The sequence below is a fragment of the Anguilla anguilla genome, chromosome 13, assembly GCF_013347855.1.
Source record: "Anguilla anguilla isolate fAngAng1 chromosome 13, fAngAng1.pri, whole genome shotgun sequence".
Taxonomy (NCBI): domain Eukaryota; kingdom Metazoa; phylum Chordata; class Actinopteri; order Anguilliformes; family Anguillidae; genus Anguilla; species Anguilla anguilla.
In genome coordinates, this window is record NC_049213.1 from 31,166,908 (window position 1) to 31,179,575 (window position 12,668).

The window sequence follows — 12,668 nt, forward strand, 5'->3', positions numbered from 1 at the left end:
AACTGGGATCATTTTATACAAGTGCAAAATGATTGCACTTGTATAATTGATCATTATCGCCTTACAAATGTAACGGTTATTGGGAGTATTAATACAATCATATATGTTCTTGATTTTTAAACTAAAATGGCAGGTTCATTGTTGGAGGGATAAAATTGGTTAATTTATTAAGTCAAAATCAGTATATATGGCATTAACAAAATGCAATATTGTCACAGGATAAAATAAAGTACAAATCCCAGATTTTTAATTTGATAAAAACTAAATTTCTTCACCTGTCTGTTCACTGCCACTAACTGAAATCTTTAAACTCAACCAGCACAAACAAGACCTAGATGGGAGTTACAAATGTGTATTTAAAAGGAACAGGATCTGTGGTACAACTAAAGCAGGAAACCTGTCAGGTCGTGAGTTTGGTCTACCACCAGGTGGTGTAGAAGAGATTTTCAGCTTAGGTATAATGTAAAATAGCACAGCCTCAAATAAATATGATTGCAATATACACATTAGATTCAGGACTAATATCCAGGTCTGATATAACCTGGCTGTTGATTTAGGAAAATATCACTATTTATCGGAAATACTTAAATTCAGTATAATTAAACAATATAACATTATGCATTTAAAAATAAGAATAATTTAAAGTTAACCTGCTAAATAAGTTCAGAAACACCACTCTATAGATGCATTTTACCACATCTATTACCCACCAAAGGCCCTACATGTGGAAAATACAATGGATCGCCTAAGGATCCACAACTCAAGATCACCTCTCTGCTTACCTGTGGCAAAGTAGCATTCCCTGGTGTCTCTCACCATGCATGGACAGAACAGTTTTGCATGACAAAGAGCACCTGGAGCAGGAAAGTGGTTCAGTCACCTGCTGCTAGTGCATGTAGCAGCCCACCCCTTCTGACACTGGTAATCCCTGCTGCGTGTAGTCTACTGTGTAGCGTTCTGAATTGTAGGATTGGGTTGCAGGAGGGACTGTGTGGAGAATATAACCAAAGTGACTGCTTGGAGTCAGAAGTTCTCTGGGATGTTAATTCTTTTTCTCAGGGTGATGGTATGGTCAGATTCAACGTTTTTGGATAGGGACTGAAAATGTGTGAAACGGCTTTATGCAAGATATGGAAATTTCAGCCCATTCAAGCAAAGTTTGGCAGGCTTGATCTAGTTAGTTCCTATAGTTAAAATACCTAACAATGGCCAACTGATATATTCCTTAGGCACCAGTCAGTATACAAATATTTAATCGTGTTTCGATGGTACGTTTTAATTATTGCTGGTCCACACCCTCCTGACTTCCTGGATGCAGGCTAGTGATGGGCCAGGCCAACAATCGGGAATGCCACATTGGGGAGGAATTCTAAAATTGGGGAAACCATTGATTCAAATATTAAATCTGACAACCAAAACCCACAGACCTTCACCATTGGCAGACAATTTTCTACACAAAATTCTACACTACTGCAGTGACTTAAGAACTACAAACAGAGAAAGCTGAGAACTCTTCAGCTCTAAAATAGTATAAGGTTACTAAACCTGTATTTCAAGCACAACAGTCAAAAACAGGCCAAGGATGATGAGCAAATAAAAGGTTTTCTTCCTCCACTACAGTATTTATGGCTACCTGGAAAATGCTGCCAAGCTTCCTACTTCCTTTTTAGCTAGTGTGATGATGCCATAAAACACTCACAATAATGTGCACAGCAAGAATCATCTTTAACAAGAATTTGTGAAGAATGAAGGAACTCTCGTCTCTCTGGTCTTTAAGCCCAATCAGTCCAAATACAGGTTCTATCTGTTTGAACTGTACTTTAGATATTTCTTTTTGATAGTTTCCCATGTGCATCCTAAAGCATTTCACAGTTTTAATGCAAAGCATGAACTCAGCCACATGGAGTGCAGTGGAACAGAAACAAACAAACAAAGCAAGCCAAAACCTTTGACCAGGTTTTTAAATCTGTTTCCTGTTCTTGAAGCATTTCGTTACACCCCAGAAGCTCTCTCTCATTTTTTTTTTGCCTCATGAGTAAAAATATTAATAACCAGACTTTTTTTATTTGATCGTTGTACACACATTTTTACACTTTTCATGGAATTTCATGGAACAATCACGAATCAATAATGGTGCAGTGAAATGTACAAAATGGTGGCTGAGTAGAGTGCACACCCAGCTTGGAGGCCACTGCATACAGTACAGGCTTCGTAAACATTGCTCATAATTCAAAGCTGGCCTCGGGTCAGGAGCGGTCGAGAGAAGACTCCTTTATTTTGTCAAAAATTCCTACAAAGGCACACAGAAATTCACAAGAATGTCAACAATTAAGCGTCATGCCCCACTGCATAAGTACACCGTTGTAGCAAACTGGCAACAGATACGGTGTTTCGAGAGAACAAAGGCCAGAGCCTTTCTGGAATTACATACTGTACTGATGAAACTGGCTGCAGTCCTGCTGAAGCAGGTAATGTGTGTGGTGTTTAGCCATGAAACTGTGACATGATCATCTCAATGCCAGTCTAATGCAACAGCAATAGTGCTACTATGTACCAACCACCTCCTTTCTTCTGCTTTCGTATCTGCATTTTGGAGTTATTGGCGACAAAAAAATCATTAAAGTACAACATTTTGGCTTTGATCCTCATCCTGAACTTTGTAACTCACACACACACACTCACTTGCTCTATCACTATCACTATCTCTCTCTCTCGCTCTGTCTCACACACACACACATACATACACATCCTACTGTATAAAACATGAATACAAATAAAAAACATTTGAAAGTAATATTACAAAATAACACAAACATCAATACAGTGCAACTGTGAAATATTCTTTGACCATCCTCGACAGGATTTGGCTTATCCATGACTCCCAAAAGTGCTTCTTGGGCTAAAAATAATCCCATGAGCATGACAGTGAATGACATGAATCATTTTGAAAACACTAAGTAAATCAACATCAATAAATATCATTTCATCTGATGGATCAGTTATAGGCACACAGCAATAAGCAATATTGGAGCATTTACAGTATGTAACTGGCACCACACAAAGCCAAGATCATTTCAACTGACCTGGGGTAATAAAGTACTTCAACCCATCTGCAAGTAGAGTCTGTGCAACAACAGACCTCCCTCCAAAGAGGATCCACAGGGTCAGTTTGTGCATACAGTTCAGGCAGAAATCAGAGGACGCTGAATCTAGGTCTTCTATCGCACAAATACAATATAGCTTCATAAGGCCTGGCTCAACATTTTCTATGTAAAAATCTTATTAACAGCATATTCAAAAACATACTGATATGCCTGCAAATATGATTAAGTGCACTCTTTTAACACACTTTTAAACACTTTTAAAGGTTTTCTTCAACTTTTTTCCCCCAAAAATGTTAAGTATGAAATTTTAATGGCAACAAATGTTAAAAAATAAAAAAACACAAAGAGAAATTTAAAAAAAAAAAAACAACAACAACAAAGGTACAAATAAATAGAGAATTAAAATGACGTCATCCGTAACGGATGTAAACAATATCAAACACCACAAGTGTTTCTTTTTACAGTCCACAGTACCCAGTATTGCCAGTACCCCACTGATAATTAATTTAAACTTTGGTCATTTCTCATTCGTTTTGCCTCTCTCATGGACAAAACAACACTGTCAACCACCAAACACATATTGCCAATGTAAACATTATTAGACATTATTAAAGTGATTAATGGTACCGTGTGAGGAATAAAACTGAGGGCAACACTGCAGATTCTTTTGCCCCCAATGTCCCGAGCTGCGTAAGCTTGTATCCTAATACAAAGCAATGAGACCATGGCGGGCTTGCTGAGCACGCCCCGTCTGCACCTTCTGAAAAACCTCTTTCACCGGTTGTCTTTGGCAACGCTGTGAACCATCCAGTTCACCTTGGTCTTCCAGCTCTCCCGCAGCGCCTCGTTAAACTTCACTTTGAAATTCTTCAGGGCCTCTTCCTCCGACTTCCCCAGAGCTAGAGAGTCCTACGACAGAGGCAGAGCAATGAGCGGAAAAGCCTGGAAGCAATTTCACTTGAACCATTCCGACGTCTTATCACAGCACCAGGAGAACGGCCCGTTTTCAGTGTGATGAACACAACACCACTTCAATCACGCCGATTATCGGTGGAGACCCAAAAATCACCGGAGGAGCCTCTTTGGAGACCTCACCCAAAGCGCGTCACAGCTGTTAAAGGCGTGCGCTATCCCCTTTAGCCGAAAGGCCTTCAGTCATTCACTGCCGGTGTTCTTTAATGACTGGGAGGTGGATATTTCAGGCACCCCTTCAAAGGCAGCGGCAGCCTTACCTTCAGGTACTGTATGTCCTTGGAGGAGCTGAGCTCGGGAAGCCCTGCAGCCCTCATCAGCGCAAACAGGTTGACGAACAGGGTCCCGTTTCGACACAGGATCTTGTAGGCCTGCTCGCAGCACTCTCGGAACCTGCGGGCAGAACGCACACGGGTTTCAGAACATATTTTTCCAGTTGAAATTTTCAGTATTTTCACCTGAAAACATAACTGAGGTTTTGAAACACCAATAAAAATTTGCCCTATGGTGAAATATATCAATATTTCCATATGCGTGAGTACTGAATATTTTTTAAAACACTTACTTGGACACTTTTTACTATTATTTGTTGTTCTACTACTGAAAACAAGATGTTGAAGCAATTTCATGCAGAACATACAAACATATCCAATGCTGCTGATACAAACAAGCATCACTCCACAGAACCAGTCTCTTTTCACATCCAGCACAGTCCTGTTTGCCACTGTTACACAGAAAAATCTCATGGAACTGTATGCATCTCTGGTACCATCACCCTATTCCAACACCCAGGAGCCTAATTCTATAAAACATCCAGAAAATATACTTTACATCCTTCCACTGTATGTTAGATCTCCGTATTGATACAATTCAAACGCAGAACATCTATTCATTTTTTTTAAAGAGAACGTGGCACAGGTAAATCAGTGTGGGGTGCAGAAATCAACTGAAAGGACCTTTCAAACTTCTCGCTGTTGTTGGTCCTCCCTTGCTGGATGACATGGACAAAGTCGTACGTCAGGATGAAAGGCACACGCTCTCTGTTGATCCCAAACTTGCTCTTGAAGTTCCCCAGAAAGTGGCCGAAGTCAATGTGGAACAGCTGGAACATGGATGAAGAACCAAGAACAATAAGAAGAGACGCTTACAACAATGATAACAGGAACAGTGGCAATAACACTGACAGCAGTATGGAGAATGTACAATGTCAAAACAGGGAGGAACCTGAAAATGAAATATAAATACAGCCCTCTAGTGGTGACTGAAGTAACTGCATCAGTGAAGCAGCAAGTAGGTGGCTCTGTTATCTGGTGCCATATCTACACTGTGGTTGGCATATACATGAGAAATATCATCACTGACAATGGAGGTCAAACAAATCTATTGTTGCATAATGGGGAAGTACTAGATGGCAACACAAAAGATCTGTTTACATTGCAGTGCATTACACTTATCTGCATAAATCTATTCAATTTCACTTTTTACAGAGACACTGTCACCAAGATGCTCTACAAAAAAACAGGAAAAAGAGAGACTGATAAAAACCAAGCCTAAGCCTTAAAAAAAAAAATTCCCCCTGGAGGGAAGAATAGCGCCCTCACCTGGCCATTCTCCCTGACCATGATGTTGTCACTGTGCCGATCTCCAATCCCCAGGACGTAAGTAGCTACACAGTAGCCAGCACAGGACAGAGTGAATTCTTCAATGGCCTGGTCCAGTTTGTCCCTGAAGGCACAAGGGTGAGAGAGAGGGACACGTCAGACCCTGTTGCCTTTCTCAGGACTGAAAAGGACACAAGTTTATTACGTGTGTGTGTGCATGCACATGTACACGAACACCCCACTGTCATACAGCAGTCACATTGAGCGTGGAATGGAACTGCTGGCCGCTGCAGGACCTGGGCACGCTCCCTGCTGCGCTGAATCTCACCAGCGCCATCGAGCGGCTGGGGTCTCAGACACACGAGCCCGGTCGGCCATCGCGGGCCCAAACAGGAAGTGAGTATCACAGGCCTGATGTTCCGCAGCAAGACCTCTGCGTGACCTTTCCCGCGCGAGGCGGGGCGGGGCGGGGCAGGGTGTACGCTGTACCTGCCTCGGCGCCCCAGAGCCCGCCAAGCCCACCCGCCCTCCCGCACGCGGGACGCCGCTGCCTGGAGTAAGGGTCACTGCTCGCCCACACAATGGTAACAAAAGCGGTCTTGTGAGGAGGGAGGGGGGGTTACCGCATTTCGCTCCTGGGGGTGTGAAACCGGAGCGGCCGACATAACCACAGAGAGCGGCGAGATTTATAACAATTTACCCCCTAAGGATTTGGCCGTGCTGCCTGACGCAAAGCCCAACGACAGCCGAGCCCCCCCCAGCTGCACAGCAGCGTGTTCCTCAGCAGAAAAAGGTCACACACAAAGAGCGCACACAGCCAATTTCCACTGCGCAGGAACACACACGCTGACTCAGCGTTCTTATGGCCCAGGGCTGATTTATGCTCTTATGAATAATATTCTGCTGCACTCGTGAGAATGAACTATGGAGCCGCTCCCGTCCGTGCTTTCAGTTCACATGAGCGTCTGGAAGAAAACGGGCTTCTGGCGCTCTGGAATTCACACAAATACAGACGGATTCATGCGCTGGCTGCGGTTACAGATGGAGGGATGGATTTACCGTTGCTATGGAGAAGGGGGGGGGAAGTATGTTCGCATGGATGCAGCATCTGCGGATCGAGGGGCGTGACTGCAGATAGGGGGCGTGGTCACAGACTGGGGGCATGGCCTCAGATCGGGGGTGTGGCTTCATATTGGGAGCGTGACCACAGATCGGAGGTGTGGCCCAAGATTAGGCGCGTGGCCTCATCCTGGGAGCACGACTGCAAATTGGAGGTGTGGCCACAGGCTGGGGGCGTGGCCTCATGCTGGGAGTATGACTGCAGATTGGGGGCGTGGCCACAGGCTGGGGGCGTGGCCTCATGCTGGGAGTATGACTGCAGATAGGGGGTGTGGCCACAGGCCGGAGGCGTGGCCGCAGGCTCTCACCCTGGGTTCTTGGACTTCAGCCAGTTGAGCAGGGCGTCCTTGTTGAAGGCGGCGGTGGCGGCGCTGTTGCTCTTGTTGCGCTGGATGTTGGCGATGGTGTCAGAGTTCTTCACCACCTCGATCAGGCCCGTCTTGTTCCCGGTCGAAAGGCAGCCGTAAGGGATCATCCTGCAATTACCAACACTCTCATCAAACGGAGACAGTCACCCACACAAACCACGAGCCACACCCACACCACGCCTGGAGCGTTCAGGCTCACTAAAGAGATAGCTGCCAAAAAAGTCATTTAGCACACTGGCAAACCCCCACAGTGAATATAAAAAACCTCCCCGAGAGGCAAATGTGGGGGGGGGGTGGAGTTTATTCAGGTGTTACACCACCGAGGTTCAGTCTGGGAAATTCGGTTAGGCCGAACGGTTCTGAGCAGCGGCCACGCCCACAACGTCACGGTGCAGAGCACCACATCCTTCAGGAGAAATGGGCGCGGCGCGAAGTTCCCATTCGGGTTCACGGTTTGAGCGGGTTTTTTGTAAATGACATCACAACTCCCGGGAAACACACCTCAGGTCCAGCCCCTCTTTCTTCCACAGAACCTCCATTAGCTGAATCACCTGCAGCGTCAACATGTCCTGTCGCAGATCTGAGTCAGGACAGAAAGCCACGCGTGAAGTTAAACAGTGATAATATGCACATCAAATTTAAATACACTACGCACACAAGAGCACTTCTAGTTTCTGGGTTTCGTTGTTCCCTGGAGCTCATTTGTATTTGATTATATGATTATATGATCAACTTGTGGAAGATGCAAAACGGCAGAGTAACTGCCAATGGCTGCAGAGGCACGGTGGGGCGTTAGGGGTGGGGTCACAGAGGTGGGGCGCTGGCCGCGTCACTCACCGTCTCCGTTCTTGAAGATGATGCCCACGGGGTCCCCCTGCACCTTGTCGTTCCTGTAGACCAGCCATAGCGGCTTCATCTTGGAGTCCATGTACTTGCACCTGTCCGGACTGAGCCAAACACAGGGGAAACTTAGCACAGATGCGACGAGAGAGACCCGATAAACAAGGCAAGTGTAAAACGAGAGAAGCTTAGCAATTCATTCAACATACTCAACTCAACACACGCTACAGGTACTATGCTAACTGAGCCAACGCAACCGTGGACAGTGCAGCCACACAAGGTTTAATGCGACTAAGTGCAAAATTCTCTGAATATTTTACAGTACCTTAATTCTTTTGATATTCATCAGTCTACCTCGAAAATACGTTGACAGCAAACATTCCTTGTTTTAAAGGCACTGTATAAGTATATAAGTATAACCCCTGATACAGTCTGAGAGCACCTGTGACTGTACAGCTGAGTTTGGCTGAAGGTCTCAGTCTTAGAGAGAAGCCACTCCCTGCCAAAAGTGCCAGCCGTAAAATACACTCTCTCATCATGGTCAACACTGAAATAGTGTTGTCTCTTATGGTATATTTGCACTGTGCTGCAAACTCTTTCCTCAGCCTATCTGAACATCACAGCACAGAATACACAGAGCAAGATGGATGTGAAACACGCCCGCATTTCTTCATGTTTCGCGAGCCGCTGGCAGATAAAGCCGTCTCGCTCGCCTTCGCTTTAAAGCCAAAGATAGCACATTCACACCACCAAGACGAGCAAGGCCACAGGAAATTTCAGGGCAGCCGAGCGTTTGATCTCACACCTAGAGCAGTTCCGCATTCCGCGAAAAGCGCGATTCTGCATCATCCGCTCAGGCTCACAGAACGCCGGGCCTGACCTCGGGTTCCACGCGAGCGAGTTTCAAAATCACGCACGCACGCACACACACACACACACACACACACACAAACAAACAAGAGGCGCCTCCCAGGAGCCCCAGCGCGGCTGGCCAAAATCCTCAAATAAACCCAACAGCAGGCTGAATCAGCTTAAAAGCGCGGAGATGCTGATAACAGCGTACCGCACCGCTGCGTCTGTGTGTAACTGCATCGCCACAGTTAGTTAGCGCATCAGCAGCACTTGACCTACGTGACCAGGCTGAAGTGCTATCGGCTGCGTGCCGGGGAAGCGTGGGACTGTGAACCAGGCGGGGGAGAGCCGCGAGCTGGAGCCGGACTGAATATTCAAATATTCACACAGTGAATATTTTAACTTAAGATCACAAACGGATTATTTTGTTCAGATTTTGAATGCTTATTAAATAGCAAAAAAAGTAGAAAATAGATACATCATACATGACAAATATTCACACAGGCAAAGCCGACCTTAAGCATTAAAAAACTCAGCTGGTATCACTGATTTCCCTGCCTGACCGTGAGTGCACGACTCCTTCGGGAGTCATTACCGACACAGAAAGAGCTCGCGTTTCATACAGTTCATCTTTGGGGGGTGGGGGGGGATGTTTAAATAAACACACAGCAGGCCACAGAACACTGGCGCTGCAGATGAAGGGTTTAATCAGTGGAGGAGGCGAGCGGGCCCGCACCAGATCTGGGACAGGATGAGGCTGGGGTTGAGGGGGGACAGCAGTTCGGACAGCGCCTCCTGGTAGGCCTCCTGCCTGATGCACTGCTTCATGTCCTCCGTGATCTGCGCCCGGGAGCTGGAGCTCTTCTGGGAGCCCGACTTCACAAAGTCGTTCAGGGACTTCATCTTGTTCAGCGCCTCGTTCTGGAGGAGGGGAGACAAACGAGTTTCAGGGCCGTGTCGGTGGGTGCAGGAGGGCCCCTACACTGTCCACGCGTCTATAGGCGGCAGGGTAGTATAATGGTTACTGGCCTTGTAAACCTGTTCCATTCCCAGGTAAGACACTGCCTTTGTATCCAGGAGCAAGGTACTTAACCTGCATTGCTCTAGTGCATACCCAGCGGTATAAATGGATACGACGTAAACACAAAAGCTGTACTGTCACTCTGGATAAGAGCATCTGCTAAATGCCCCTAATGTAACGTAATATATTGTGCCTCTGGCAATAAGCAAATGTACTTTTATAGCAGCTTTTAATAAAATAATAATTATATTTTATAATACACTCATATTTATATACATACATAAATACATTATTATATTGTTGTAAATGTACCAATACATTTTGGCTGCAGTGCAACAATGCATTAAGCTAAAAAGAATACATTACTTCCATTAAGAGACTGTCCGGCAAGAAGTCTTTCATCAAACTATGGCTGATGTCTAACTTGTGCCCACTCTCTGAGTAACAGAGCACTCTCAGCCATTAAGTAAATTGGTAATCTCTCTTGCCAGTTTTGGAAATGGCACAGTCCTGATTGACCCTTTTTTTTGCCTCAACTGTTTGGCATTTTCTGTGCCTCACCTGATTTGCCCTTTCTGTGCCTCACCTGATTGGCCCTTTCTGTGTTTCACCTGATTGGCCCTTTCTGTGCCTCACCTGATTGGCCCTTTCTGTGCCTCACCTGATTGCCACTTTTTGTGCCTCACTTGATTGGCCCTTCCTGTGCCTCACCTGATTGGCCCTTCCTGTGCCTCACCTGCTTCATTAAAATCTTCATGTGATTTTTGCTTCCCCGGCAGTAGGCTTCAAGTATGAGGCCGAAGCGCAGGCTGACGGAGGACACGTGCATTTCTGACCTGCAGGAAAACACAGACCAAGGATCCTAAGCAGCTGACGCAACAGACTGAAAAATCATTCTTCTCTCTCAGAAGCCATTTCCAAAAAAATTACAAGAAATGTTTTTTTTTCCCTTCCCCCCAAAATTTGGAGTCCTCACTTGTATTCCCTAAGGCCTGACCCATTGCTGCAACATGCTCTGTAAATTTTGGCAGCGAGCTACTACCCTCCTCTAAAGCCTGGGCTGCCAGATCCCACTTCCTCCCACACTGCAGTCCATCAGCTGAGCTTCAGTCTTTGCATAGGGGGAGTACACTTACACAGGCAGACTGCAGGGCAGGCCTCTAGAGACGTCACTCTTTCACAGTAAAACTAGAAGAAACCCACCCTCCAGCTGAAAGTGCTGGGTAATGCTACGGCTAATCAAGAGCAGACCCATGGGGCTGCTGGCCAGTCAGATTCCATAGTGGCCCGCATGAAGCATCACTTCACTGCAACTCACTGTCTAAGCAGGACGAGCCAGCCTACTAATGCATCTAACACAACAGATCCGCGTTAACCGTATAACAATAAAACGTACCTGAGATGCCAAAACAAGAAATGCCCAATCTTCTTGTTGGAGAGGGCTCTTTCCAGAAGAAACCTTGACAAGTCACAGTCCAAGTATGGCTCATATTTCAGAACTTGAACCAGCTGCAGCAAGTACTGCAACAGTTCATTATCACTGTGGAGGAAAAGAAATAGAAAAATGAGCAACACTGACCCCTGAGCTTAACAGACCCCCCGGGGGACTATAACCAAATGACTTTCACAAGAATTCCTGAAGGACATTTTATAAGAAAAATGTATGGGAATAAATGCAGGATGCTTAAGTGAGATATGAGGGAACTCAAAACTTTCAGAGCAGAACCGGATATGCACAGCAGTCCATCTTAAATGGCAGTTGAAGGCCTACCGGAGTTTTCTGAGACATCTGATGGTGAAGGAACGGACGTTCCGGTCCGGGAAGCTGTAGTCCAGCAGCTCCAGCGCATGAAGGGCAGGAAGGTCGGGCCACGTGCGCAACAGCGACACCAACTGGGCAGGAGGGAAACGCACAGGAGGACATTCGAAGACTCGCGTTAATGCTGGACCGAGCGCAGCGATCGGACTGCTGCTTCTGTGCTCTGCAGGCTTGGAGGCGGGCTTCTCTAGAGCCTCTCCTCTCCTTTACGAGCCTGGTCTCAGGCAGCGTCCCTGGGAGCGTGATTTTCAGTGCAGCCACCAGCTAGAAGCCTCGAGAGAAACGGCCTCTTCGGGCACGTCAGTAAATTTGGGTCTGCCCTCTGAACAACAGCCATGCCGAGAGCCAAGGCAGATTTTTTTTTTCCTGATAAAAAATCCTCTTAACTCACCCTTATGAGGTAGAATACACCCTGCCAAATCATGAAGCCTTGAAGCTTCATCGGCACATAGGAGTGAGCACGAACGCGCGCCATCGATTGATCGCCGTCATTCATAATTAATAGGACATGAAATCTTATCGCCTGACAGCTGTGAGACATACATCCGGTAACTTTATACGCACAGTACTAAGGAACGTGGATCTTTGAAAACCGTGTGGCCACGCCCAGCAAACAGCCTATGTGCTGAAGGAAAGGAGGAGCCTCTCAGCGCACAGAATCCCCGCCTCGCTAATCAAAGACAGAAGCAGGAACCGCGGCCCCCCGGCAGACGGCCCACCTGCGCCACGTCCTCGTGCTTGTTCCACTTGGTGACGAGGAGCAGTTTGGACAGGCTCTCGGGGTACTTGTCCCGCAGCTCGTAGCGAAGCTTCCACAGCACCTCCTTGTCGTCCTCGAAGAACTCCGTGTAGTTCTTGTTCTCCACGATCTCGCTCAGCTTCGTGTGCTGCAAAGAGGACGGCACTCTCTGTGAAACGGCGGCCTTCTCGTCTCTCCGCAAGGGAGACGGACGGCTTAGCTAGCACGCTAAG

The 12,668-nt window shown here is 46.5% G+C and overlaps 1 protein-coding gene across 4 annotated transcripts in view; it reads right to left on the reverse strand.

Annotated features, from left to right (window-relative positions):
• Window positions 1-2,044: 2,044 nt before the first annotated feature.
• Window positions 2,045-12,668, reverse strand: part of pik3cd (phosphatidylinositol-4,5-bisphosphate 3-kinase, catalytic subunit delta) — a 40,455-nt gene continuing 29,831 nt past the window's right edge. For all 4 annotated transcript variants that reach the window (XM_035387793.1, XM_035387797.1, XM_035387795.1 and 1 more), the window contains exons 12-23: window positions 12,416-12,583; window positions 11,649-11,770; window positions 11,274-11,417; window positions 10,614-10,713; window positions 9,593-9,777; window positions 8,002-8,111; window positions 7,666-7,744; window positions 7,105-7,272; window positions 5,678-5,801; window positions 5,033-5,178; window positions 4,337-4,469; window positions 2,045-4,013 (exon numbers count right to left, since the gene is read on the reverse strand). In XM_035387793.1, coding sequence (XP_035243684.1) covers window positions 3,879-4,013; window positions 4,337-4,469; window positions 5,033-5,178; window positions 5,678-5,801; window positions 7,105-7,272; window positions 7,666-7,744; window positions 8,002-8,111; window positions 9,593-9,777; window positions 10,614-10,713; window positions 11,274-11,417; window positions 11,649-11,770; window positions 12,416-12,583 — 1,614 coding nt within the window. In that variant the 3' untranslated portion in view covers window positions 2,045-3,878. The remainder of the gene's footprint in view (window positions 4,014-4,336; window positions 4,470-5,032; window positions 5,179-5,677; window positions 5,802-7,104; window positions 7,273-7,665; window positions 7,745-8,001; window positions 8,112-9,592; window positions 9,778-10,613; window positions 10,714-11,273; window positions 11,418-11,648; window positions 11,771-12,415; window positions 12,584-12,668) is intronic.